Source organism: Python bivittatus, unplaced genomic scaffold (genome assembly GCF_059951505.1).
Source record: "Python bivittatus isolate LINGU-HERP-01145 unplaced genomic scaffold, Pbiv_v1 ctg000070_np1212, whole genome shotgun sequence".
In the NCBI taxonomy this organism is placed as follows: domain Eukaryota; kingdom Metazoa; phylum Chordata; class Lepidosauria; order Squamata; family Pythonidae; genus Python; species Python bivittatus.
In genome coordinates, this window is record NW_028277034.1 from 48,546,507 (window position 1) to 48,572,662 (window position 26,156).

Consider the following 26,156-nt stretch of genomic DNA (forward strand, 5'->3'; position numbering starts at 1 on the left):
GAAATGGCTTAGGCAGAAAACGGCTCGTCATACAGCCTAGTTTATACTCTGCTTCTGCCAAAAAGAAGCATGTTTGAGCATGATGTGGGAATCCAGCATCGCGCAATTTAGTTCTGGGTGAGCACCGCATAAACTAGGCTACTATCGCTTGCAGAGAGCGATATGCTAGGCCATAGCATGACGCGTGAACGTGCCCAGCGGGTTTCCTCAAACCAGGGTTAATGGTGGAGCACTCGCCCAGTTCGCGCCTGATGGCCAGGCTGGGCGGCTGGCGCAGGCCTTCGGTCCTGACCCCGGCGGCCCCGTCTGCGACGGCCACCCAGCCGGGGGCTGCGTGGGAAGGGAGAGGCGCCAGGCCTCGCTTGCGTGGCGGAGGAGGCCCAGCCCAGGCGTCGGGCGGGCGTCGGTTTCTCCCGGAAGCCGGGCGATGGAGGCGGCGCTCCCGCTGCCACGTTGAAGCGGAACGTGGAGCAGCCGCGGCCGCTGCGAGAGGGAGAGGGAGAGGAGGAGGAGCCGCGGCCGCAGCAGAGCCTGGAGCGGCCCGAGTGGCGCTCCGCCGAGCAGGTGAGGGTCTGCGGGGAGCGTCCGTCCCGAGCGGCTGAGGCGGGACGTTGAGGGGGGCGCCCCATTCCCTCAACCGAGCCGCCTCGGCTTTGGGAGAGGGGCCGGTCGATCCAGGCAGCGCCGCTCGCCTCGGCTCGGACGCTGTCCCGCTTTTGTTCCCCGGCGCTGGGCCTCTCCGCGGCTTTGCGGGCGACGGCGCCCGCCTGTGCCCGGCCCGGCCCGGCGAGAGCTCTAGGCCAGCCCGTGGCTTTTGCAGCCCGCTCTTGGCCGCCGTTTCCTCGGTGAACCGCTTCCCTGCCACGCTGTGAATCATCGGCTCATCCCCCAGGCTGGGTTTGCACAACGCGGAGGGTTCAAAAGGGCTCAGCTGATTCAGACGCGTCTTGGGAATTCAGGTCGGGGAAGAGAAGCCCAAACTCTGTCCGATGTAAAGCTTGCCTGCCTCTCTCTTCCTCTAGCTCCTGCGAGTCTGTATGTTTGTGACTGTGGTTGTAGAAGAGAACGCCACACATCTGGGCAAAATCTTGCAGGGGGTGTTTTGCACTAAATGACTGGTTTTTTGCCTCCTGTTTAAAATGTGGTGTTCATATCTAAGCAGGTGGTGGAAGGGTATGGAGAGGATGCTTCTGTGATAAGGGGTTGTGAGTCTCTTGTTAAAAAAAAGTGTAAGGTCTAAAATACTGGGCATGGTAAAGTTATCATGTTAGGTACCAGTTGCAAAATACATAGTTAATAGGTCCTAGAAGATGCCAATGTATCAAGTCCTACGCATATATGAATTTTCACTCTTCGTTTTGATTAGTTGATCCCTGACTTGTATGGTGGTTGTGTTAGCGCAAATTATTGATGTGTGGCTGAGGTTACCTGACATGATTAATTGAACTGTGGTTTACTCTAACTCTACTTCTTGGGTTTGCATAACGTACTGAGCCATCAATTAATCACACAGGCAGAATTTGGGCAGCATGCTAGACTAAAATCGGTTCAGTGGCTTGAGTGAACAGACTTTTCCTCTCTGCCTTCTCTTCTTGAAAGCTGATTAAAATGGCAAAATTATGGTCATTGTTTGCTCTGTGTAGTTCTTTGGATTCAAAAGGCAGGAGGGCATTTTGGAGTGCAAGGGGAGGCTTCTATAGCATCTGTCTGCAACTTCTTAAACCAAATGCATATTTTCGTGGACTGAGTTTCAGCTGTGGAGTGCAGCTACATGAACCTGGGAAAAAATGCATCTGTTCAAAGGTCTTACATGTAGGTGTTACATAAGCACCCCCATGTGCTTTGGAGCATCTTTTGCCTTTGCATCTGAACCACTGCACACCCCTAGTAATAATTCATGCTAACAAATACATATTTCTTTATAAGGCTATGGGTGAATTGGAGAGCCCTATCTGTGTAAATACAAATTCAGGGGCATGGTAATTTATTGACCATAACATAATAAAACTTATTTTAATGTTAGGTTGATTTAGATTCCTGTATTTGGCATACGATTTCCATCGTGGTGAGTGGGAAGAAACTACAGCTTACTCAAGAGAAAGCAAAGAGTGCTGTGTTCCTAAGTATAAGTCCTTTTCAATATTAATCTCTGGAGGAGATTGGGGATTTCTTTGATTTGACAGTAATAAAGATTTCAGCTTTATCAGTTGAGTACATGATTGGTTCGTAGAGCTTTCTGCCATGGAAGTTTCTGAGCACTCCTTTATAAAGGCAAAGAGTAACAAGGGACCGAAAGCTGAATTATTTTGAAATATGATTATGCAGAGGCCTCTCCCATATTGTCCTCCTGAATTCTGTGGGGGTCTTGAAATGTGCCCTGTACTAGTCAGTCTAAAATCAGCTATGTGCAGATTAACAAGTGCTTTCCCATTAAAGGATTGTGTGTGAACAAGTAGGCACTTAAGGTCTCTTACAAATACAATTTTGTGGCTAATTCTTTGATTCCTGTTGGCTCTTATTTCAAGACATAGGATTTACATAGTATTTTAGGTGGAAAGAAGACATGGTCTTGTCAGTTGTTGCAAGATTGATCCCAAAGAATATATACAATACAGTATGGACATAACATGGTCATAATTTATTTTATGACCCAGTGTGTTCTGTTTTGGGGGCTCAGCCTGCTGTGCAGACTCAGCTATTGTGATTTGTGAATCAGGCTTTATATCTTAGTGTATTCTATGAACCCATCAATTTTGGTTTATTCAATACATTATGATTAAACTGTAGAATCATATAATGGATTAAAAGGCCCCTTGGAGCTCATTTAGTGCAACCCACTACAGGAATGGCCATCTAGCCTGTTAAAACAACTCCAGCAGTCCACCATCTGCTGAGCATCCTTTCCATTGTCAAACTGCTCTGTCAGGAAATTCTTCCTAATGTCCAACCAAAATCTTCTTTTTTGTTATTTAAGCCTATCGCCTCAGCATCATGTGCACGTCCAGCTGGTGTCTTCCTCTGCTACAGCTTTCTGATAGATCCTCTGTAACTTCCATTCTGAGTTGTTGCACCAGCAGAAATTGGATTAATACAAGAGGATCCTACAAAATTTAACTTAATACAAGTGTCTTGAGACTTTCTTTCTTTCTTTCAGTCGGCTTTCTTTCCCAATTCAAACAAACAAACTCCACAAGCTCCATTTTGATTGGATTCAAACAAGGTGCTCAGTCATAATTTGAGTTGCTTGGTTTTTGGCTTAGTGAGATGGGGTGGAAACTGTGTCTTAGTTGAGTAATAATTGCCAGATCATTGAAATTGTATTAAAGCACATGCCATATTGTTTAAAAAATAGAATATTTGTGGGAACCCTTGAAAAAGGGTAAAAATAATAACTTAATATAAATAGAAACAATAGCAATAGCACCAAGCTACAGATTTAGCTATAGAACACAGATTAGCCAGAGATTGGCTGGCAAAAGAAGTTTTGTAGCCTTTTCAGAATCTCAGCAGACACAATATGGCCTTTTTTGGAATGTGAATTTAAAGTTTACAGCCATTCTTTTGCATTGATTGTGTAAGCAAATTCACCATGGTAAGACATACACAGAAAAGCATGTCCTCCACAACTGAAAGAAGGCATTCTGCATCAGTTGCCCCTCAAATGCAACCCATGTATTTATATATTGATTTGTTAGATTTTTTACTCTGTCTTTTGTCTGGGATCTCAAGGCACTGTATATAGCACTCTTGCCTCCAGTTTTTCCCTTCAGCGATAATGCTTTGAAGTTAGTTGGGCTGAGAATGTTTGATTGGCCCAAAGTCACTTGGGGATCATGGGTAGATTTGAACCTGGGTCTCCTTGGCCTTAGTCTAGCACCTTAACTGTTACTCCACAGATTAAAAACAGGAACTGAGCTGAGAAGTAACAGAACAAGTGTTGCAAAACCAGCCAGTTCAGAAGTGATAACAGGGAGCAGTGTTTTCATATATGATTGGATTAAAGAGCATGAAAGATGAGGTTCAGGGTTGTAGTCCCCAGAAAACTTCACTGCATCCTCATAACTGCATTCTTGGTCTTGTGTAGGGCGGGGGGGAGGGAGAGAAATTTGCTGCTTTATCTTTTTATTTAAAAAGCTGGAAATGCATAATCAAAGTAATTTATGATGTTGGGAGTATCCTTTTGCTGAGTTTAATTATTGCAAATAAGCTTGTAACTAGAAAACATTTTCAAAATAATTTAACTTGAAAAGAACAGTTATTAGTGAAGCAACCTAAGTAATCTTGGAAAGGCCGAAGTGTGCAACTTGTGGTCCTCAAGTTCCTTTTTTGCAGCCTTCTCTGAGCCCGCTCTAGTAGAGCCTTTGTGTGCATGTGGGATGGGGCTTCAAGTCATTGTTGACTCCTGGTGACTGCCTGGACTAGTCCCTGCAGTTTTCTTGGCAAGGTTTTTCAGAAGTGGTTTGCCATTGCCTCCTTCCTAGGGCTGAGAGAGAGTGACTGGTCCAAGGTGATTCAGCTGGCTTTGTGCCTAAGGCAGGGACTAACAGTCTCTTGGTTTCTAGCCTGGTGCTTTAACCACTTCACCAAGCTGGCTGTCTTTGGCAGAGCTACCAAATAACAATAGTTTAATTGGGCAAAATTGGCAGTGCAGTCTTTGCCATTTTGATAAAAATTACCATATTTATTTAAAAAATCCCCATGCCTCCCTGCCGCTCCTGGGAGTGGAGAGGATGGAAAATCTTAACTCTACCAGATTGCACGATGCAGTCCTGCCCTCTTTGTCTCATCTCTTTGCAGGAATATTATAGCCTTTTAACTTGCCTTTATGGTATATATTTTTCAAATGTACATGCATTTTTACAGTGTTTATTTATAATTTAGATTTCTAAGGCTGGCCAACCCAATAATCACTCTGGGCTGTGTATAAATTAAAAACAGAACCAAACAAAATGAAAAATTAATGTAAGGGGGAACAGACATATACCATAAATATCCCAACATAATGCAATACAAGTGAATGCATCTCAACCTATTCTAGAGTTTGGGGGGAAAGCCAGAACTTCAAAGTTAGTTAAAGGATGGTAGGATCAAAGCTGTTTGAACTTCCAGATTGGTGGAAAATCCCCAGCTCTAGAAGAACCATAAACCCATAGCCAGTCATCTCGTCCAAGTTGAGCTTAAGCCTTTTCCTTCCCATCTGGACACCAACAGCTTCCAGACACTGCAGCAAGACCTTGACAGCATCACTTGGTTGACCATGGATCATGATCATCCTCATGATGATGATGATACCTGATCCTGTATTGATGGATGACCTTGCTCAATGATTTCATGTAGATGTTAAACAGGTGGGGCAAGAGTGTTGAGCCCTCAGGCACCCCACAGACCAGAGGCTTTGAGCTTGACCTCCTCCCCCGCCAACAACCCCTGGAACTGGCCACAGAAGAGAAAGGAAAAGAACCACCACAACGCCATGCTTCCACTGCCAATTACCATAATTGGCTCAGAAAGATACCATTATTGAGCTGCTGAAAGATCAAGGAGAACCAGAACAGCTGCAATACCTCTGTCCCAGCTCTGCCAGAAGTCATCAACAAGTGCAATCAGTGCTATCTCTGTACTTTGCCCCAGCCTGAAACCCGACTGAACGAAAATTATCCAGAACTGTTAGGTTCAGCAGTGGCTTCTGAAGGAAGGAGTATACCACCTCCATTAAGACAGATGGAACCATCCTCTCACTCAAGGATGAATTCACTACTTCATGGAGTCAGCCACAGGGTTGAGCTTTGTTGCACACTGACCTGGCATTTAGTAGATGTATTATTTCCTACTGTTTTAGATTCCAAACAGTCTATCATTACAGGCAAGGAAGATTGGCATTGTGGAGCCTTCGTGCTCTCTGAGCTTGGTTGTTTGCTTGCAGACATTTCATTACCTGACTAGGTAACATCATCAGCAGTGCAAGGAAACAACCAAGCTCAGAGAGCACCAAGAGCTCCACAGTGTCAATCTTCCTTGCCTGTAATGATGTTTTAAGACCAAAGGAAGCATTCAGTCCATGAAAATCAGATCTGAATCAGTACTGGTCAGTGAAATGCCTTTAGTGGGAAAGAAACCTGGAGGAGGAAAGGGGTATGGATGAGTTTCCAGTTTTTCCCCCAGATGCTTTTTCTCTGAAAAAAATGAAGAGATTAAAATAAGTGATCTTAGTAGGATAATAAAAGAATAATGTTGATGCTCTTTGTATTCATTTTCTTAGCAGGATGAAACTAAAAGAGGTAGACCGTACTGCCATGCAGGCATGGAGCCCTTCTCAACATCATCCTATTTACTTGGCTACAGGTATATTGTTGGATTTTTGTTTTTTGTTTAAACAGGATTGGGTAAGAGTGCAAAGCCTGGCTTTTGAAACTCTGTCCGACCCATTAAGAGCAGCTCCACGCTGAGTCATGTGACCAGGACGCTTAGAATGGAACTTTTGGCAGCATTCTTTATCTGCCCAGATGCCTTTTCTATAGGGATGCATTGGGGGGATTTTTTTTTCTCCCACACCCAGTTGGATCTCACATATTTTAGAATTCAGTCTTTCTTTGACCAGCTTCTCCCCCACTCCCATCCCCCCACTAGGAATTTTTGTCCCATTCAATTCTGCTTTTGGAGAGCTATCCTGTTGATGGATAGATGGTTACACAGAGCCCTGAGTCCCTTTTCATAATGTCTTTCCAGCACTCCGTTGGGCTGGACAGTGGAATAATAAAGAATAAAAAGAGACTGCATTAAATATTTCATTCCAAACATGACCATATTTGATAATGACTGCAGTTGAAAGTCACAGCTGGGAAAAAGTCACAGTTAGCTGATTATGTAGAAAGTGGAAATGGATGCCTAACAAATTAAGGTCTCTAGAACAGACAATATCCATCTAATTCAGATCTCCTGTTTAGCACCACAGAGAAACTATCTTTGTGTGGTGAAGTCCGGTTCATCTTTTATAGCCACTGACTTCATGAATTTGTGGAGCTATTGTTCCATAATTGAAATAACGTTTGTTTCATGGCTTCTTCTGGCTTTTATGTCATCTGGCCGAGAGAAAAGATCCATTTATAGTCCAATCCTGTGCATGCACACATGGAGAAAACCCTGCTGTGGGTCAGATTTCAGCCTTTTTGCAGTGCTTGCTTAAGATTCAGTTTGGGCTCTGAACATCTAATGAGTGTTACAAAGATTCACTAACAATATAGTAAGCTGTACAGTCATATCCCTACCCTCCAATACCCTTGGCTTTTTCCCACTCAAAATCCAGCTCTAGAAGGGACTCGAGTCATTTAGCCCAACGTTCTGCTTTATGCAGAATCTGCTAAAGCATTCTAAATGGGTGGCTATATAGCCTCTTCCCTAAAGCAGCAGTCCATATGCAGAAAAATTAGTCCTGTTTCCTTCTATGTACAGACCAAAAAATCCAAAATGTGTGTGTGTTTTTTTTTTTAGTTCAAGCACAGATACTGAAAACCAGCTGATCTGGACACAGAAAGATTGGACGAAGAAGGTTTTGCACATCCTAGTCACAAACAGCAAAAGGGTTATCGTTTAGAAGACTAGTTTTTTAAAGAACAACACTAGTTTAATGCTTTCCCTCAGCTGTGCTAAATTATATTGGAATTCATGAGTGCCCTTTTTTTTATAATAAATCAATATTAAGCAGTTGTATGTTTCTTGCAGGTACATCTGCTCAGCAGTTGGATGCCACTTTCAGTACCAATGCCTCCCTAGAAATATTTGAACTTGATTTGACAGACCCAGCACTGGATATGAAGTCCTGTGCCACTTTCTCCTCCCCTCATAGGTAAGGCCTGGATGTTAAAACTTTATTTCTGCTCTTGAGAATTGCAGCACATCTTAGAAATGGAAATGTCAGAATATGGATGGTAGTTAAGGGCTGCATCATTTGGGATAATTGCAATAAACATAAGTCTTGGATATGATCCATCTGATGCCAGGTTTCCCTACGCAAGAACAAAATGTACATGCTGCTCACAGCCAGCTTCAAGAACTGGTGCACTTGAGAAAGTGCACTGCTTGTATTGCTGCTTTATTGAGGTAGCAAGGAGACTATGTGTTTGGTCATACTTGTGCGCTAACAGGATCTCTAAGCAGCTCAGGGAGGCAGAGGTTTTTTTTTTCCAAAATCATGGAAGGAGTTGTGCCAAATCCAGCTGTGGCAGAAAGTTTGAAGAACTATAAGCCATATTTGGAGAGGAGGCTGATAGTATTACTACCTAGTGATGATGATAGTATGATGTGTATTACTACCGATTCTGTACTTGCTGGGCCAGGGAGATGGGATTGGAGAAGGAAGACGCAAGAACCATGCAACAAGTGTAGATTTCTTAGATTTCATGATGGCTGGGTATGGGTAGCAGAATGTAAGGCTCTACTTCCATCCTCCTCTTCAGCTAGCTGGCTGGTTTCACATATCACCAAGCCATATTACGTTGATCAATCCATTGTGGTCTTCTTGACTAGCCCATAGGCATTGGTTTAAAAGCCACAGTACTGTGTGCATTTAGTTAACAGGAAAAATTCTCCTATTGATCTTTTTAGTGGAATTGCTCTCAGTTTATATCATCTGCTTTTGGTGTCAATTTTGACAGTATCAGTAAAGGCTCCTCAGAATAGCAAAGGAGCTTTGCTTACGCTTTAATCAATATCTTACTGAAACCTTAAACCTTGGTTATTCTGTTGGCTTCCTGTCACTAGAGGCATCTTGATTTAAACTGCTGTGCTTGCTCTTTTTAACACTAACAGTTCAGCCTTTTCCTCTTCAAACGTCTTAAATACAACATGCCCAATTTTTTGAAAACTAAAAAGTAGATGAGATGAAGAACTTGTGTCCTTCACTTGTCACTGATCTACAGTTCACAATATCCCTCACTATTGACCTTGTTTTGGGAGGTAACTGGGACTTGTAAATCAGCACAGCTGGAGGGCCACAGATTCCTCAACCTAAATCTAAAGTTTTTAAATAATGTAGGTGCCTTCGAGTCAGTCTTGACTCCCAGAGACTGCCTAGACAAATCCATGCAGTTGTCTTGGCAGTATTTTTGGAGGTGGTTTATCCTTATTTTCTTCCTAGACTGAAGAGAGGGGCTGACCCAAATTCACCCAACTGGTTTCATGCTAAGGTAGGACTAGAACTCACAGTCTCCTGGTGTCTAGCCTGGTGCCTTAAACCCAATACTTCAAACTGGCTTTCTTTTAAATAATATATCATCCAGTCTGTTTGTTTCATGTTCTAATGAAAATTCTGATCCAGGTCCCCTACTGGCAAACTCAACAGTATCACTTCTCAAAAGAATGGAGCAAGACTGGTGGAAAAATATATCTGTTTAAATAACTTTTATCCATGTGTTCTTGATATTGTCTTGCAGGTATCACAAATTGATCTGGAGTCCTCACAAAACAGTATCCGATGGGAATCTTTCAGGGGTTCTTATTGCTGGTGGTGAAAATGGGAATATAATTTTGTATGATCCAGCTAAAATATTAGCTGGTGAAACTGAAGTTGTGATTGCTCAGAACGACAAGCATACGGGACCTGTAAGGGCTCTGGATGTTAATCTATTCCAGGTTAGATTTTCCTTATAACTTTTCATAATGTCTTCAGAGCATTCTAGATCAAACTTCCCCATTCTGGTCCTCTCTAAGTTTGTTAGATCACAGTTTCCAGCAGTTCCAAAGCCATCATGGGCAATAGCTTTCTTGAAAAAGGTGCTTTTGATGCAGTTTAATTCTTAGTGTTTGCTTTGTGTTACAGACAAACCTAGTAGCCTCTGGTGCAAATGAGTCAGAGATCTACATCTGGGATTTAAATAACTTTGCAACGCCAATGACACCAGGAACCAAGACACAGGTACAGGATATATATTATGTCCAGGGGGCTATCCAAATCACTGGATAAGAGGGGTGAGATCATAGAGGTTGTCTTGCACCTATGGTAGGTACAGTTGTGTTTGCCTTATGTTGCATTCAGAAGTTTGTGAGGGTTGACTTAGAATCTCAGAAAGCTTTCCTCCCTAGATCTGAAGATTGTTAAGGGGGAATTTCTGTATGTCTCTGGTGATTTGTCCTATCTCTGGTTTTGGTGGGTGTCCAATGATGACTTTTCAAATAAAGCAAATACATTTGATTTCTCCTACTGTGTATGCATGTTCTAAAGTGCACAAATGTTCTTAGGTGTTTGCAGGTTATTCTAGAAAAACTGGTAAAGAATAGTGAGAAACCTCTGAGTCAAAGAAGTATTATGTTTCTTAGAATAACAGATAGCCAGAATTGTATTTTCGAGGGAGTATCCAGGTCATGTGTTTGCCCCATAGGCACATTGCATTCCTAATCTCATCTTGTAAATATGACTTGTCAGTTCTTCCTAGTTACACTTCTATTCCGTCTGTTTCCTGGTTGGTAATCCTTGCATGGGTAGTAAGAGAGAAAGAATTAACACATTCATGGTGCAGAGTAAGAATTGGGCTAAGGAAAGCTGAATCGCTTCACAAACTTTTTTCCAACAGCCTCCTGAAGATATCAGCTGTATTGCATGGAACAGACAAGTCCAACATATCTTGGCCTCCGCAAGCCCCAGTGGTCGTGCTACAGTGTGGGATCTCAGGAAAAATGAGCCTATCATCAAAGTCAGCGACCACAGCAATCGGGTAGCTGTTCAGCTATGGTGTTAAATTTATGTGTTAAATCAGTGTTCCTCAACCTCAGCAACTTTAAGATGGGTGGACTTCAACTCCCAGAATTCCCCAGCCAGCAAGCCAACTTTTTGGCTTGTTGAATATATGAGCCAGCCCCTTCATAAATATACAATGAGTTACCTTTGTGATCCCTTTGAGATTTTCACATTCTGCATGTTGACTGCTGCCTTAGTTTTCCTAACTAAGTGGAAGTGTTGCTGAAAATTAGAAGGACTGTATCTCTAAGGAGGAGAAGCCATGCTAGTAACACAGCCTATAAAAGAAGTCTTGAATGCCTAAAAGAGAAGTAGTTTTCTTTCACGCTTACATAATGTTGTTAATTGAACATTGGTTATACCATTTCAGATGCATTGCTCAGGGCTGGGATGGCATCCTGAGGTTGCTACACAAATGGTTCTGGCTTCAGAAGATGACCGGCTGCCTGTAATCCAGATGTGGGATCTGAGATTTGCATCTTCGCCGCTTCGTGTTCTTGAAAACCATGCGAGGTGCATAAAATACAGAGTTTATATATGGGTTGAGAACAGTGGTGGAGATGTAGACCAAAACTCCCCCTTTACCAAGACAGTTTCATGCAAGGGGGGTTGACAAAATAATTATTAAGTAACACTGGAAAATAAATGTATAGGATTTGAAGCAATGGATTGCAGATACATATTTTTGACCAACATAGTATTTTATTTTATTTGAGAAAGGGGCAAAAAAAGGACTTTGTTTTGTGGAGTTCTGTTTATGATAAAGGCCATTTTATTCTTACCTTTCCTCTTTTTCAAATTTTAACATCCCATTGATATCAGTTACATATTTGCAGTGTTTGGTTAGTTTGATAAGCATTGGTTTCTTTTTTACATAGAGGTATTTTGACCATTGCTTGGAGTATGGCAGATCCTGAACTTCTGCTGAGCTGCGGAAAGGATTCTAAAATTCTTTGTTCCAATCCAAACACAGGAGAGGTATTTGCTTTTAAGTAACATTTAAACTTAAAACACGTTTTTCCATTTCTTATCTGGGCAGTGTGTAAATTGCTCATTGACTTTCACCATTACCTTGTGTCCGAACAAACTTTTGACTCCCAAGTTTTTAAATTTTCAGGAACCTAATGAAAAAATAAACATCCCCCTTATGAATATGATATTTATGCCTTCAGTGCTATTCTCTTCAAGTTACTGTTTTGGGTTTTTTAAACTATTTGTGTACCTTGAATATAACCTTTATATTTTGTGACGTGATTTTGAGTGCAGATGGGCTTGGAAATGCTTGCATATGACAATTTATCTATTATATAAATTAATGAAACAAGGACATGTAATACAATACGTTTCTTTTAAAATCCAGTAATGTTAAATATAAGTAGTCTTTGACATGCAACGGCAATTGGGACTGGAATTTCCGTAGCTAAGCAATGTGGTTGTAAAGTGTGACTGCATCGCTTAGTGACAGCAGTCCCTACAGTCCCAGTGGCCATTGTTAATCGAATCCCATGGTTGTTAGGCAAGCCAACTTCCTGCTGGCTTCCCACAACCAAATCAGTGGGGAAGTGGCAGGAAGTTGTAGGTCCCAGATGGCTTGCAAGCAGGCTGACAGGCAGGTAAGTGGAATGTGTTGGGGTGCGAGAGAGAGTGTATAGGAGGGTTGGGGAGGGTTCGAGGGAGGGTTGCGCAAGAGGCACAGTATGGGTATGGCACTGGTCAAGGAAGGAGCGAGGGGTTGTGCAAGAGGCAAGGGTCGGGGACGGTGCGAGAGAGGTGTGGCAAGGGTCAGGGAGGAGCTGGAGGAGGGTGTGCAAGTGGGGGAGACTTGCAACTTTCCCTGTTGGCTTCCCCATTGACTTTCTGGGAAAGCTGGCAGTGAAGGTTGCAAATGGCGATCACATGATTGTGAGGCGCTGCAACCAGTTGTAAGTGCAAACCGGTTGCCAAGTGCCCAAATTGTGATCATGTGACCCCAGCGGTGCTGGGAAGGCCAGAACTCCAAGGACTGGTTGTAACCACCATTTGTTCGGTGCCATTGTAACTTTGAACCGTCACTGAATGAATGGTCATAGATTGAGGACTACCTGTAATTTGGAGGGACCAAGATGGGGGTAGTACATCCCTCCTTGATCCCTTGGCAGCTTTTGACACCCTCAGTCATGGAATCCTTTGGGATCAACTCAAGAAGTTGGGAGCATAGTATTGTGGTAGTTTCTCCTCCTTCCTCTGGGGTTGGCTAAAGTCAATATTGGTGGTGGAAGGGAGAGGTCTACCCTAAGATTCTGCTCTGCGGGGTTCTCTCCCCAATCCTGTTTAACATCTACATGAGACTTGTGATGGAAGCCATGAGCGGGGAGGATTCTGGAATGGAGCTTCAAGGTTATAGGGAAGGGGGAGAGACATTCCGAGGCAAGCATCTCCTCAGCCCCCAGATGGACTGTGTGAAAGTCAAGAGGAGACTGCCCCCCCCCAAGAGCATGATGGCTATAATTGGTGTCGTTGGGGGATTAGAGTTCATTTGGCGAGATTCTGTCTATTAGGTGCAAGCTAATAAAGAAGCTGAGCTGATTTCTGGACTGTCTCGTGGTGATTCTTGGGCTGAACCTGACAAGACCACTGAGCAAGTCATCCATTGGCATGGGGTTAGGTATCCTCAGTAGGGAAAACTAGGATGTTTTGCGAAGTTTCGTGCTCAGCCCTGCGTGAAAAGAAACGTTCTGTACACCCTTAATGCTGCATCTTGCTAGGCGTATTGATACATGTCACTAACCAGTTTTGCAGTTGTTCATTTTGACAGCCATGGTTGTCGTTCCTCCTTTCTTCTGGTCACAGGTGTTATATGAGCTTCCTACCTCTACCCAGTGGTGCTTTGATGTGCAATGGTGTCCCAGGAATCCCGCCCTTCTCTCTGCTGCTTCATTTGATGGGAAAATCAGTGTTTACTCAATCATGGGAGGAAGCACAGACAGCCTGCGACAAAAGCAAGTGGACAAGGTATCTCATTTTTAAAAATGGAAAAAGGCAGGTTTTGCAGTATATGCTGAAATGCTTAAAAATAAGCGATTGCAATCTTGGCTGTCTCAGAACTGTGTTCTTGGTGGGTTTTTTTCATAAGGCTTTAAATGTCCACCTACCAAGGAGGAACAGATGGGATACTGACCGGTACTAGTGGTTCTTCGGCTCCATCCATTTCATGCTCTAATCCAGGGTTTCTCAACCTTGGGAACTTTAAGCTGTGTGGACTTCAGCTCCCAGAATTCCCCAGCCAAGCATGCTGGCTGGGGAATTCTGGGAGCTGAAGTCCACACATCTTAAAGTTCCCAAGGTTGAGAAACACTGCTCTAATCCATTTAAAATCCTTGCTTATAATCCTTTGATTTTAAAAACAATTGCAGAGAGCCCATTCGAGAAATGGTAAACAGATCTGACATAAACGTCTGCCCTGATGCAGCTAAAGAACAGGGAATTATTTTCTCTTTCTCTTCTGTTTTTAAAAGCTCTCCTCGTCTTTTGGCAATCTCGATCCATTTGGAACAGGGCAACCCCTCCCTCCGTTACAGCTCCCACAACAGACCACCCCACAGAGTACAGTCCTGCCCCTGAAGAAACCGCCCAAGTGGATTCGCCGACCTGTGGGAGCCTCTTTTTCAGTAAGTGTCTGCTGTTTAGAAAAAAGGAGTACCTTCTGATCTTTTTTCTGCAGGATGCTTCACAGAAATCTGTGATGTTATTTTAGAGAAGCACTTGCGTAGACGTAAGGCATAATCTTACATAGAAGAAAATTTTTATTTATTTATCCAATTTCAAGGCCACCCAATTGCTTGATACTCTTGGCAGCTTACAGATAAAAAGGAAAATAATGCATATAAAAAAGAGATCATGGCCGTCCAGGAGAACAAAGCAGCCAGTTATAAACCAAATATAACTAAAGAGGTCTCCAAATGCAGAATCGGGAGTATATCCTTCAGTTTTGCAATTAGTATAAACAACTGAGAATGCTTTATCTCCGGTTATAATAAACAGGAAACATCCATTTTTATGTAACATTTTAATCACAAGGACCAACAAATACATTACTTGTAACACAGCTAAGTGTCTAACAACAGCTACACTGAACCTTCTGTGATTTAGATTTTATCTTAATTGTTCACGCTTGCTGAATTTACAGTAGTGTTTTATTCTCTCAGAATTAATACTTGTAACTTCAGTAATGGCTTTTCTTTTACATTTGTTTTAATTCAGTATATGTTATTAATTGGTTTTAATCTCTGTTATAAAAGTCAGTAGACATATACGTAAAATAATATATACTGCAGCTATCTATAGCTCCCCTTCCTTGAAATGTAAGCCATTTTTACTGTCTTTTGAGTTTACCTTTAGGGGCAAAATGAATGGTCAATGGTTTGGCTCCACCAGTTCTGGAAGTGCTAATGGCCAGACCCTGTGTGGCCCCCTAGACAAAAAAGGGCCGCCAACTTCTGTTTGAAGAGTGGTGATTTTATTTATGGTGTTCACAACTGTGTTTCATATTGCCAAGTCCTTGTGAAGCAAACCGTTGCAATTCCCACATATCGGACTGAGAAGCAAGGAGGACTTGCCTGAAGGCCACCTAGTGGTATGAGTAGGGATGGATAACAATGCAACTGATTGCTTGAATTCCAGTTCGGAGGGAGGCTGGTCACTTTTGAGAACAGCAAGCCTCAACAGCAAGGAGAACATCCCCAGCAGCACTATCACGTCTACATTAGTCAAGTTGTCACCGAGAAGGAATTCTTGAACCGGTCCAGTCAGCTACAGGAAGCTGTTCAGGCCGAAGCCTTCATCAGCTACTGTCAGAAGAAAATTGATGCAGCCAAGAATGACTTTGAGAGGAACGTGTGGTCATTCCTCAAGGTGATTTTCAGTGTTGATTGCATTCAGAATCCCTTCCTCTCTTTAAAAACTAGAGGCATGCAGTATTCAGATCCAAAGTGGAAAATATTTTTGGATCCAGCATGGGCCCCAGTATAGTGAGGGTGTCCGCGCTGGATCTACCACAACTCCATCCACTTCAAATCCACATGCTGCCAAGTGAGATGGTGAATCAAAAGATGAATTTAAATATTGGCCTTGTTGTACTCATCTAGGGATTTGCAAAGTGTTCAGAAGAGGTGCTTCACAACCCAGAAGAGTACATATAAAGCACTTCTTTTTGAATCATTAAAGCAGCCATGTCGTTTGCAAGGTTTGGGTGGCTGCTTCAGATCTGCTCTCAGCTGTATCGGCATGCCAGGTCCTGCTTCAGTGAGAAGAAGGCGTTCAGAGACCGCCAGAAATCACTTCCAAGCAGCCATGGAAGTCCTGGAGATGACAGAGTAGCTCCTTAATGATTTGAGAAGAGGTGCTTTATGCATGCCCCTGCAAGCTGTAAAGCAACAAGGCCTTCCCTTATTTGTTGACAGTTCTGACAAGGTGGAGGTAGGTCTCAATGATCCACCTGTGGGGGAAGAAGTAGATCATATAGGATCTGCTTGCAGGGCAGCACTTTGTTGGGAGGAAGATGTTGGTGTTCTAAGGAGCCCTTTTGGCCAACCCACAATAATCTCACCCAGAAAGACCCTATCTCCTGGAAAATGGGTTAATACTTATAAATAATAGATCTTGAAAAGAAGGCATTTTGTTGGCTTAACTTGTGAAATTACTCACAAATTCCGGGAAGAAGGGTAAGGGAAGTCAAAAAGAAAATAAATCCAGCTTGCCTTCATTTTTCTCCCATTTTTCCCCACGTAGAGATGATTTTGTTACCCTCTGAGGGTTTCTTCTCTCAAGTCAGTTGCTTTGCCACAGGATTTTCATAGCTATGTATCATTTGAAATTTACCATAATCTACAGTAATTGTTTGGAAAAGGCGTCTTGCATTGCAGATAGAGGAAGAACACAGAAATAAGTCATTATCTCCAGTGCCTTCTTTCCTGTTTTTCTGAAGGTGCATTTTGAGGAAGACTCGCGTGGCAAATATCTGGAACTCTTGGGGTACAAAAAAGATGGTCTGGGGCCGAAGGTAAATGTTGTTATGTTGCATTTTTAAGAACTATGCTAGAAATGTTCTGCATATATTAATTGCCACTTGGGTTTGATTTTGGGAGAAATCATGGGGGTGTGGGTAGAAAATAGGCAGTGCAAAGATTAGCCTTTCACCTCTTTATAATCTTAAAGAGCCTGTTCTCTGATTAACAAAATGCTCAGGAATTACTAGGAATTAATGAAATTCCTAGTAATTGCTTGACACATCATTCTCTTTTTTACTGATAGTTTCTTAGTCTAAAGCAGCCTTTCCCAACCTTTTTTTTACACTGGAAGAACCCCTGAAATAATTTTCAGGTCTCAGGGAATCCCTGCCTAAAAATCGCAAACCGTATGAAAACTTCACAATACTACGTTTCACAGCATTTACAACAGCAGTAAAACAGCAGGTGGGCACCTGAGTTGCAGTGTGTAAAAATTCCCACTGCTGCACATGCTAGCATTGTGCAGTGCGCACAGTTCAAAAAAGATTATTTTTTTCATCACGATCTCTTGTGGAACCCCAGTTGAAAAGGGTTGGTCTTAATAATGCAGACATCCACAGACCATTTCTTGCTCGAATACATCACTCACCTGGGTCAACTAACACACAAGGATAGAGGGATGAGGAGAGAAGAAAAAAAAATTACTTCATGACACTTTTAGTATCCCTTTTGTTATTTCAGTATCGTCACTCAAAATCTGACTTGAGATAAATTGAAAATATTTAATCTTTTTGCCTGTTTTTTTAAAAAATAAGCAAACTAATGGGGTTGAAAATTGGCTTCATTCTCCAAAATAAACGTTATGTCATTTATTTTATTTCCTTAGATTACTTCAACTCTTGCTAAAGAGAGTCCTCAGGGCAGAGACCAAGATGAGGTAACCAAAAAAAAAAAAAAAATCCAGTGCAACTTTTTTTTTTCTTGGAAATTTGATGAAGTTTGGAAAGTAGCGCCCTTTCACTTTGACTCTGTGGCAGCCGAGTGCTTGTACAGTGAAAAATAAGAATTTAAAATAATCTGGACAACGCAACACACATTAGGGGAAAACATCCACACTGACCTCTACAAGGGTGTGTGTGGAAGACTCAGTACTCATTGCAATTTGTTAGTGTCACTCTAAACTTTCATTTTGCACACTGTGTACGCACAGGTCCATTGCAACATGAATCACTTCAAAGACTTAAAAAGCTATAGTTTTTATTGCTCCTCCTCTGCAGAAGTTAAATATTGTCTCATGCTGAGCCGTGTGTCCTCTTGCAGTTCTCTGTTCATCTCCCTGAGTCCCAGTTTGGCTCCCAGTTTTATCCCATAGTGTTTCCTCATTGTTCTTCTGCATCCATGGTCTAACTTTCTCCTTTTCTTCTTTTTCCCCTCTTCTATGGCACGTTTTGTACTTTCTACAGCAGTACTTAATTTTGATTTTTTTTTGCTTTGTATTTATCTTAAATTAGGTTTTGTTTTGTTTTTACATTTGATAGATTACGTATTTCAGATTATCTTTATCTCGGTTTCTGCTCTGTTTTTCTCCACAGAAGTATGTGTAACAACAACAGAGTTGAAAACTAAATTTTAGAATGGCCAAGTAAATAAATGAAACAGAATTCCAGAAATAGGAATCATAACATAGCAAAAACCAATTCCATAATCAAATACACGAGAAAAGTATATTCAGATTATCTTTGAAACAAGCCTATGTTTGCACAACTTCAAAATATTCAGGAAAGACCACATGGTCTCTCAGGCAGCTGAACCTCGGAAAGTGGAAGGGGTGGCAGAAAAGAGAGTTACTGATGAGTTTCTTAACCATTTAGCAAAATCTGTCAAAACCTTGAACCCTAGACCAGTCTGTGTTGTCAATCCCAAATTTGTCTCAATGTGAAAAAGCCTTCTTCAATCTGGCACTCTCTAGATAGACTAGACTACAATTCCCTCCATACACATCCATGTTAGGGGAGCTATAGTCTGACACGTCTGTAGGGTGCTAAGTAGGCAAAGGATGTTCTAGAGCAGTGATTCTTAAATTGGAGATAAATACCCCCAGGAGAAAATTTGGGCGTATCCTGGGGACAATGGAATAGTTTGTAATTGCTTGTTTATGAATCAAGGATCCAGTTTGGGACTGCTGTTGCCAAGACACCTGTGTAAAACAACGGAGTCTGTTTTTTTGTGGGGATTATGGCATTCAAGATGGGGGAAAGGTGTAATTGGGTCAAACAATTTAAGAATCACTGTCCTAGAGTATCCTATGCAAGCCAGCATCACTTTATTTTAGTCTCTGATTTCACAGACCTTGAGATCTGCTGCACCGAGGAGATGCCTGCATGGCAACGCTTCTCCATGGTGATAGGGTCTTCCAAAACTCATAAATAAATATGTCTTTTTTCTATCAGTTCTTGAACAGCCTAGAAAGCATTATTTTTTAAAACTCTATTACTGGAAACTGCCAGTAGTAATTTGAACCAGGAAGTCTAGAAATGCTTGCAAGTAAATAACAGCGGACTAGTACAAAAGGTCATACAAGTTCTGCTGAACTTCCAGCATGCAGAAGCTAAATTTTACTCCACTAACGTTGTCCTCCTTCCTTTCAAACTAACTGGCACTCATGCAGTTGTTTTCTCATCCAAAGTCATCAAGTCTCTGGTCCCTCACTGTGGCTTCTGCAACACTACCTCACATTGCTCCTTTGCTGGTGTAGGCTGAAGATCCTCTGTTATATTTTGACAAGCATAGATATTCTGACCAGAAAGGGAAGTGTTGAAAGAAAGAAATACGGTTTCTTCTCCTTGTTGCTGTAACTGGGTTTACTAACATTACAGAGAAATCTAGGGGCTGTTTGGGGCTAATTTAACTGCATTAGTTAAGCACTTGGTTTCTTTGCTTTAATCTTTGAAACATCCTCTTCATATCTGTGAGAAAGGCTCATGAGGAACCTGACCAGCTTGCACAGACTGATGGTGGAGAGGGTCTAGCTGCTAAGGACCAGCTGTTGGCAGAGGTATTCATTCTGTTTTGTGCTGAACATGCAAACTAACTTGCATTTGTAGTAAATGTGGGTGATTTTGCATTGACTCCCAACTAACTTGTTCGCTTATGTGTCTGTCTATGTCCTAGTGTCAATAACTTACCAATAATGTCATATTATATAGAGATGAATGCCAGCAAGAGAGGGAGACTGAGAAGGATAATGTCCTGAAGAACTATAGCAAGGCTGTATGTTCTGTACACTAAATATTTTCCAGCAAATGTGGAATTTTGCAGCTTGAATAAACATGCCACATAATAGGAGTTACTCACATATGCTGTGGGAGGAAATATCCCACCTAAACAACAGACCTGGTTGTGTTTCTTAATTCCTGTTTTGTGGCTCTTGGGAGCTCTGGGACACCAGGATGCGAGAACACCTGGATTCCTTTCACTGAATCGCCTTCCTCCTGTCTCCCCACTGGGTTAGCAGGAAGGAAGAATGAAGCTTCCAAACTTGTTTTTCAGGAAGCAGAACAGAGAAAGTAGCATGGCATCAGATGTGTGAACTTGGCTGTAGATTTTCAGCTAATTCAGAACATTGGCTGCTGCATGCAAGGAATCTAGATTTCCCCCTTATGCTGAATATGATGGAATCACAAGGACTGTGTTTCCATTTGCCTCTGTTAGAATGTCTGGGACTGTCTTTAAACTGATAGTATTCAACGTACTTTCAGGGTTTAGCCATGCTTGACTTAGCAGCATCCCTGCTTCAAGAAAGCTGTGATTGGATTTTTTGGGAATATATGTTATAAAGCTGGTGTACATACTGTGCACAAGTAATCTTAATGAAAAGTCACTAAATATGTTGGTGTGTGCCATCAGCTCATACCTTTACAGATCTTTCAGTATGAGGATTTGATAATAGGGCAATGTTGTCAAATGATTATCTGCCCAACATTATGCCTGCTTGCTCAAAAGTAAGCCCCACTGAGTTCATTCCCAAAGTGAATGAGCAGAGGGGTATTGATGTAAATATGCAATTTCTCATCATAGTGAGTAGGATAAAAGGAGTTATTAGTAAGTGGCAGTTCTCATTTCGGTGCAGCAATAGCTTAATGCTTCTCAGTATAAAGCACATAATTAGAATGCATTTAAATAACACGTTCTGAAACTACACTAAGCTGCATTATTTCTCCCTACCAGAGTAAAAATGCCGAGGCTGATTCACTGCTACCCACAAATGAAACCTTTAACATTTCTGTCACCGGAGGTAAAAAAAATATATTTTTTTTTACATAGCACCTCAGGTTGCTAAATTAATCTTCTACCTTTGATTATAAGATTACCGTGGTAGTGACCATCTTCTTTTCTTGTTTGTTTTTCTTAATGCAGACATTGATGGTTTGATCACTCAGGCTTTGCTGACGGGTAACTTTGAAAGCGCTGTTGATCTTTGCCTCCATGACAATCGTATGGCTGATGCCATTATTCTTGCTATAGCTGGTGGCCAGGAACTGTTATCCAAGACCCAGAAGAAGTATTTTGCAAAAACAAGAGGCAAAATTACCAGGGTACGTGGACTTTTTCACTTGGAGGCGAAGACAAAACTTACATATTGGCAAACCTGTTGATTATCTCCTTCCTTCCCCCCCCCCCCAAAAAAACAGTTGAGCTTAAAAAACTTGGGTAATCCAGAGAACAGCTAAGGATATATTCTATAGTTTTGGTTTTGTATCAGAGTTTTACATTGTGGTCAGCACTTATAAAACAGGACTAGTAATGAATGGAGTGTGCAGTTATAGGGTTCCTCCCTCCACCATCATCTAAGCCCTTCCCAATTGCTTTAACACTGGTTAATACTAATGTCAAGAGCCCATTTGGTGTAGTGGTTAAGGCACCAGGCTAGAAACCGTGAGACTGTGTATCCCACTATAGACACAAAGCCATCTGGGTGAGCTTGGGCCAGTCATTCTCTCTCAACCCTAGGAAGCAGACAATGGCAAACCACTTCCAAAAACCTTGCCAAGAAAACTTCAGGGACTTGTCTGGGCAGTTGCCAGGAGTCAAAAACTGACTTGAAGGCACCAATCCCCCCACAATGTCAGTATGCAATTTAATTATAATTAAGAGGGGTAGTTTAGGGAGGGAGGGAAATATAAGGTGTTGCCTTTTGCTCCTAGTGTCTTAAGCATTGATTAGCCTTATTATACATGTACCAGCCCAAGAAAGTTCAGATAATTTGAACAAAAAACACTCATTAACTTGTTTAACATTTGCTAAAGAGAATGGGTCCAACTGGTTAATGTGTACTTTGGCCATTAGTAATTGGCAAGTAAATGGTACCAGGAAAATCCTCAAAGACCTATATTTGTTCTAATAAGAAAAGGGTTTCAGATCAACTACCAGCTCCCTCTACATTTTCTTTTAAACTTGGGTTATGTGCACACACTGCTCAGTCAACGCTAAGATTTCTGGCAAGGAGATCTGTTCCCTTTGTTGCATAATCTTTTGGCGGATAAGAGCAGCAGAAGTGGAAGTAGTTCAGAACACATAATAATACATTTTTTTATTAATTATATTTCTGTTCTGCTTCCCCATCCAAAACAAGACAACCCAAAAGGGGAACAATAAAATCCAAAAACAAATTAATTTAAAACTTAATTAAACATGTATAAAACAATAATAAAAACCACATTTGAAACCATTCTTGAGATAGCCACATTGTACATTTCTTTAATGGCAGATCTTGAATTTCCATCCACTGTTGTAATTCTTTAGAACAACAGCTTATAGATGTGCCAGACCCAAAGTTGGCCCATGGAGCTGAGACCCTCATCCCAGTATGTGCTCATAAATACCTCTTGTGCCACCTGCTGTGCTCTGTTCCAGACCTGAATGTATTGTATAGCTTTAGATTCTTTCAGTTCAAAATGTTAAATTTCCCAATTTTGAGCATAATCTCAATTTCCAAAAATGCTTCGGTTCCCCACATATATCTGGAGACCTTTTAAGAAAGTAGAAATAGCAGGGAGATTCAGTCCAGTGCTTGGCTTGGAACTGTGTTTGTCTGCCCAGAAAAAAAAAAAAGACAGAAGAAAAGTGAAATAGTGGGCAACATTTGGGAAGGTTAGAGAAGATGGCACCAATGGAAAATGAGAGTGGCAGCTAATTTGGGGCCTGGGTGTAACTTGTTCTCCCCACCCCAGACATGCCCACTGTTTAGGGAACCTTGTTTTAGTCACTAAAGGGAAGCATGGCAGGAATTGGTGCCTGACATATGCACAGGCTTGGCTCGGCTTGTGTTGGAAATAGGTAAAATGATATTTTTCCAGACCACCTTCCAGACATGTTTTCCCTAGGTGGGCCCAAACTTTGTATGGATTGCCTCTTTGCCTTCTATCAATCTTGCTTACTTGGCATTTGCTCAGCCTCCTGAAGACTGAAGTCTTTCTTACTTGTCTCGAAAAAGAGGTCACTTTTGCTGTAAATCAATCCAGTGGGAAATGCGCAGTAGTAATTTAGGCTGCCCAGTTCCTGGCTTCGAACGCTAAAATCCTGGATGTTTTAACTGTCAAGCAAATAATATAGTTGACTTGCTGATCTCTGCATACTAAAACTTTTGGAAAAACCAAACAGAGATTAAGTTGCACAAGGAAAACAGCAAGCAACAGCAATATGATGCATTATTGGACTTCCTCGCCTTTCCCCCTGTTCTTATCATCCTGCAGACCGTGTGACACCAAAATGACAAGAGCACAAAGACACAAGTCATAGTGTTTGTGTAATTACATCATTGCACACATCTCATCGGTTGCACACACACACACACACACACACACACTGCCACCACTACATAGCCTATGCACCTTGCTCTTTTTATTTTTCATAAGTTTTAGCTTTTGCTTTTCTCATTTTAGAAGTAGAATCATCTACTTGGTTTCAAACACATATTTTACTGGACTTCCTATTTTTATATACGTTTCTGCTTTTAAAATGGTTGCACTGTAAATTCTTAAATGTTTTAATTAGAGAAAGTGAGATCCCCACTCTGCCTTGGAATCTGCATAATATATACAATTTCTAGGACCAAAGAGAGAGAGAGTGGCATCAGACTGTAATTGGTAGAAATGTAGTAAACATGTAGAAAGAAACGCACGTCAACATAAACCAGAGAAGACCTAAAAGACCAGATTGGCATTGGGCATAAGATGTCAGTATGGGATGGTGTTACAAGGAGAAGAGAAGAAGACCATTCTTTCAAAGATGTACTCTTTGTAGCAGGAGAGTCTGGCAGCTGAAACTTAAGACATAGCTCAGAGATGGGCAGAAGATAAATCTGCTTCCCAGACTCTTGATAAATGCCAAGATCTGACTCATTCATGCTTTATAATGATAAATAGTTAACATGTGCATTCAGTAGAGAAAGTTCTGTGAAAACGAGACAGGATTTTGATGTGTAAAGACTGTCCATTTTGTTCTACTACTTACTCAAAATATATACTTGAGCCCAGAATTCCTTGAATCTACATGTGTGCCTTTTTTGTAACAGGCTCCAAGTTTCGAATTAAAAAAACCTCTGCCCTCCCTTGGCCTAGTAACCGTAAAGATGCCTAAATTTCTATGTAGAAAGCTTTTTTTTTTTTAAACAGAGAAGCATTTGATCTGCTAAGATTCTGCATGTATTTTAAAATGCTGCCATCATCTGTCCCTGTCATTTGTGAGAACTGAGCTCAAGGAAGGCTCTACACCACCTTTCCATGTGCACTGGGACTCAGTTCCCAGCATCTGAAGCCAGTGATGGCCAAATTCTGGGGGTGCAGTCCCAACACATCGAGAGGACATCAGATTGGGGAAGGCTGTTTTATGTATTCCGGGTCTCATTGCTCAGTAACATACCAAACTTTGGGAAAGGGCATTTTGAAGATACTACTGATATGTGTATGTGTGTTTCCCCCCTCCCCCCATTCCAGCTGATCACTGCTGTTGTAACCAAGAACTGGAAGGAGATTGTCCAGTCGTGTGATTTGCAAAACTGGAAAGAGGCCTTAACAGCTGTGTTGACTTACGCCAGGCCAGATGAATTTGCAGCTCTTTGTGGTAAGCCAAATGGGCATAAATGTTTCTAAATACCCCCCCCACACATATACATACATACATACATATATAGACACATACATGCATGCATACATATATACATATAAATAATGTTTTCAGTTCAGGGAAGGAATACCTGGACACATCTCCTTTGCCAAATACTGTAATTTATTTAATTTAGGCACTCGGGTTTCATGTCTGAAGGTAAAAATAGTGCTGCCATTTTTATGGGCTTCATATTCTAAACCCTCTCGGTTACTAATGGCATTCTATTTGTCTCTGACAGGAAGGAGCAGTGATAATGATTAATATCAGATGATTAATATTTAAAAGCAAAGGCAGGATATCCAGACTCTGAGAGGAAATCACAGCATTATTAGGCTCTTAAAATATTGTAATCGGAATGCGGCAGCAGGGAACTGTAAAAGCTGTTCCTTTCTAGCGACTTAATGAGAAAGCATTCTGGATCCTGATCAGCTTTACTTTGGGACCAGTGCACAGTAGCACAACTTGGAATGTAGATCAAGTTCCCGTATCTAGCTAAAAAAATGATGGTATGGTAGGAGTAATTCAGAACATTCTGTTTAATGGTTTTAGAGAGAGTGCAGCACCTTACAGACATTCTCCACTACCACTCAGATGTTATGCAGACAGATCTCCAAAATGAAGCCATGGGGATTAGGAAATAGACCACATGCTCATTGTGCACCACCTTTCCTGTTTCTTTTCCCTCTTACATGCTGATTCTGTCCTCAATTTCCTGAGCATGCAAATTGGGCAACCCACTTGTGGTTTCTTTCCAGCTCTTTACTGCTGTGGTAACCTGGAACTGGAAGGATATTGTCCAGTTATACAATTTGCAAAACTGGAAGGAGACCTTAGCGCCTGGATTGGCTTACACTAGGCCAGACGGTGTTGCAACTCCTTGTGGTTAAATTTTCATTAACCCACTTCTCATTCCAGTATCATGTTTCAGATTATCGGAAGATGCTAGACCTCTCCTTTCTTCTATACTGCACGTTCAGTCTGTCCTCTGCTGGTATCAGCTATGCCTTCTTATAGCAAACAGCACTGAGAGCAGGCCTGCTTGACTTGTATCAGGGAAATGGCCACATTGATAAATTAAACATAATTGTGGGCTACAAAGGAATACCTGGCATGCCAATCTGCTGTTTGGTGGCCAGAGGTGCAGTGGGAACGTTGGAGCTGGTGGAGGAGGCCTGGAGATATTGGAGGCATTCAGCAGCGCATCTTTTGGGGCAGCGGCAGTGAATTTATTGACTTTTTAAGAAATGCCGGTGGACCATACAAAATTGCTTGGTGGG

At 41.8% G+C, this 26,156-nt stretch overlaps 1 protein-coding gene across 11 annotated transcripts in view; it reads left to right on the forward strand.

Annotated features, from left to right (window-relative positions):
* The first annotated feature begins 406 nt into the window (after positions 1 to 406).
* SEC31A (SEC31 homolog A, COPII component) overlaps positions 407 to 26,156 on the forward strand; it is a 49,013-nt gene continuing 23,263 nt past the window's right edge. For 10 of the 11 annotated variants that reach the window (XM_088133119.1, XM_088133121.1, XM_088133122.1 and 7 more), the window contains exons 1-17: positions 407 to 564; positions 6,260 to 6,342; positions 7,720 to 7,843; positions 9,429 to 9,627; positions 9,815 to 9,910; positions 10,566 to 10,706; positions 11,100 to 11,242; positions 11,608 to 11,707; positions 13,559 to 13,720; positions 14,224 to 14,376; positions 15,389 to 15,619; positions 16,692 to 16,766; positions 17,600 to 17,650; positions 19,691 to 19,768; positions 20,941 to 21,007; positions 21,130 to 21,308; positions 24,708 to 24,834. In XM_088133119.1, coding sequence (XP_087989245.1) covers positions 6,264 to 6,342; positions 7,720 to 7,843; positions 9,429 to 9,627; positions 9,815 to 9,910; positions 10,566 to 10,706; positions 11,100 to 11,242; positions 11,608 to 11,707; positions 13,559 to 13,720; positions 14,224 to 14,376; positions 15,389 to 15,619; positions 16,692 to 16,766; positions 17,600 to 17,650; positions 19,691 to 19,768; positions 20,941 to 21,007; positions 21,130 to 21,308; positions 24,708 to 24,834 — 2,005 coding nt within the window. In that variant the 5' untranslated portion in view covers positions 407 to 564; positions 6,260 to 6,263. The remainder of the gene's footprint in view (positions 565 to 6,259; positions 6,343 to 7,719; positions 7,844 to 9,428; positions 9,628 to 9,814; positions 9,911 to 10,565; positions 10,707 to 11,099; positions 11,243 to 11,607; positions 11,708 to 13,558; positions 13,721 to 14,223; positions 14,377 to 15,388; positions 15,620 to 16,691; positions 16,767 to 17,599; positions 17,651 to 19,690; positions 19,769 to 20,940; positions 21,008 to 21,129; positions 21,309 to 24,707; positions 24,835 to 26,156) is intronic. The other variant, XM_088133120.1, reaches the window with a different exon arrangement.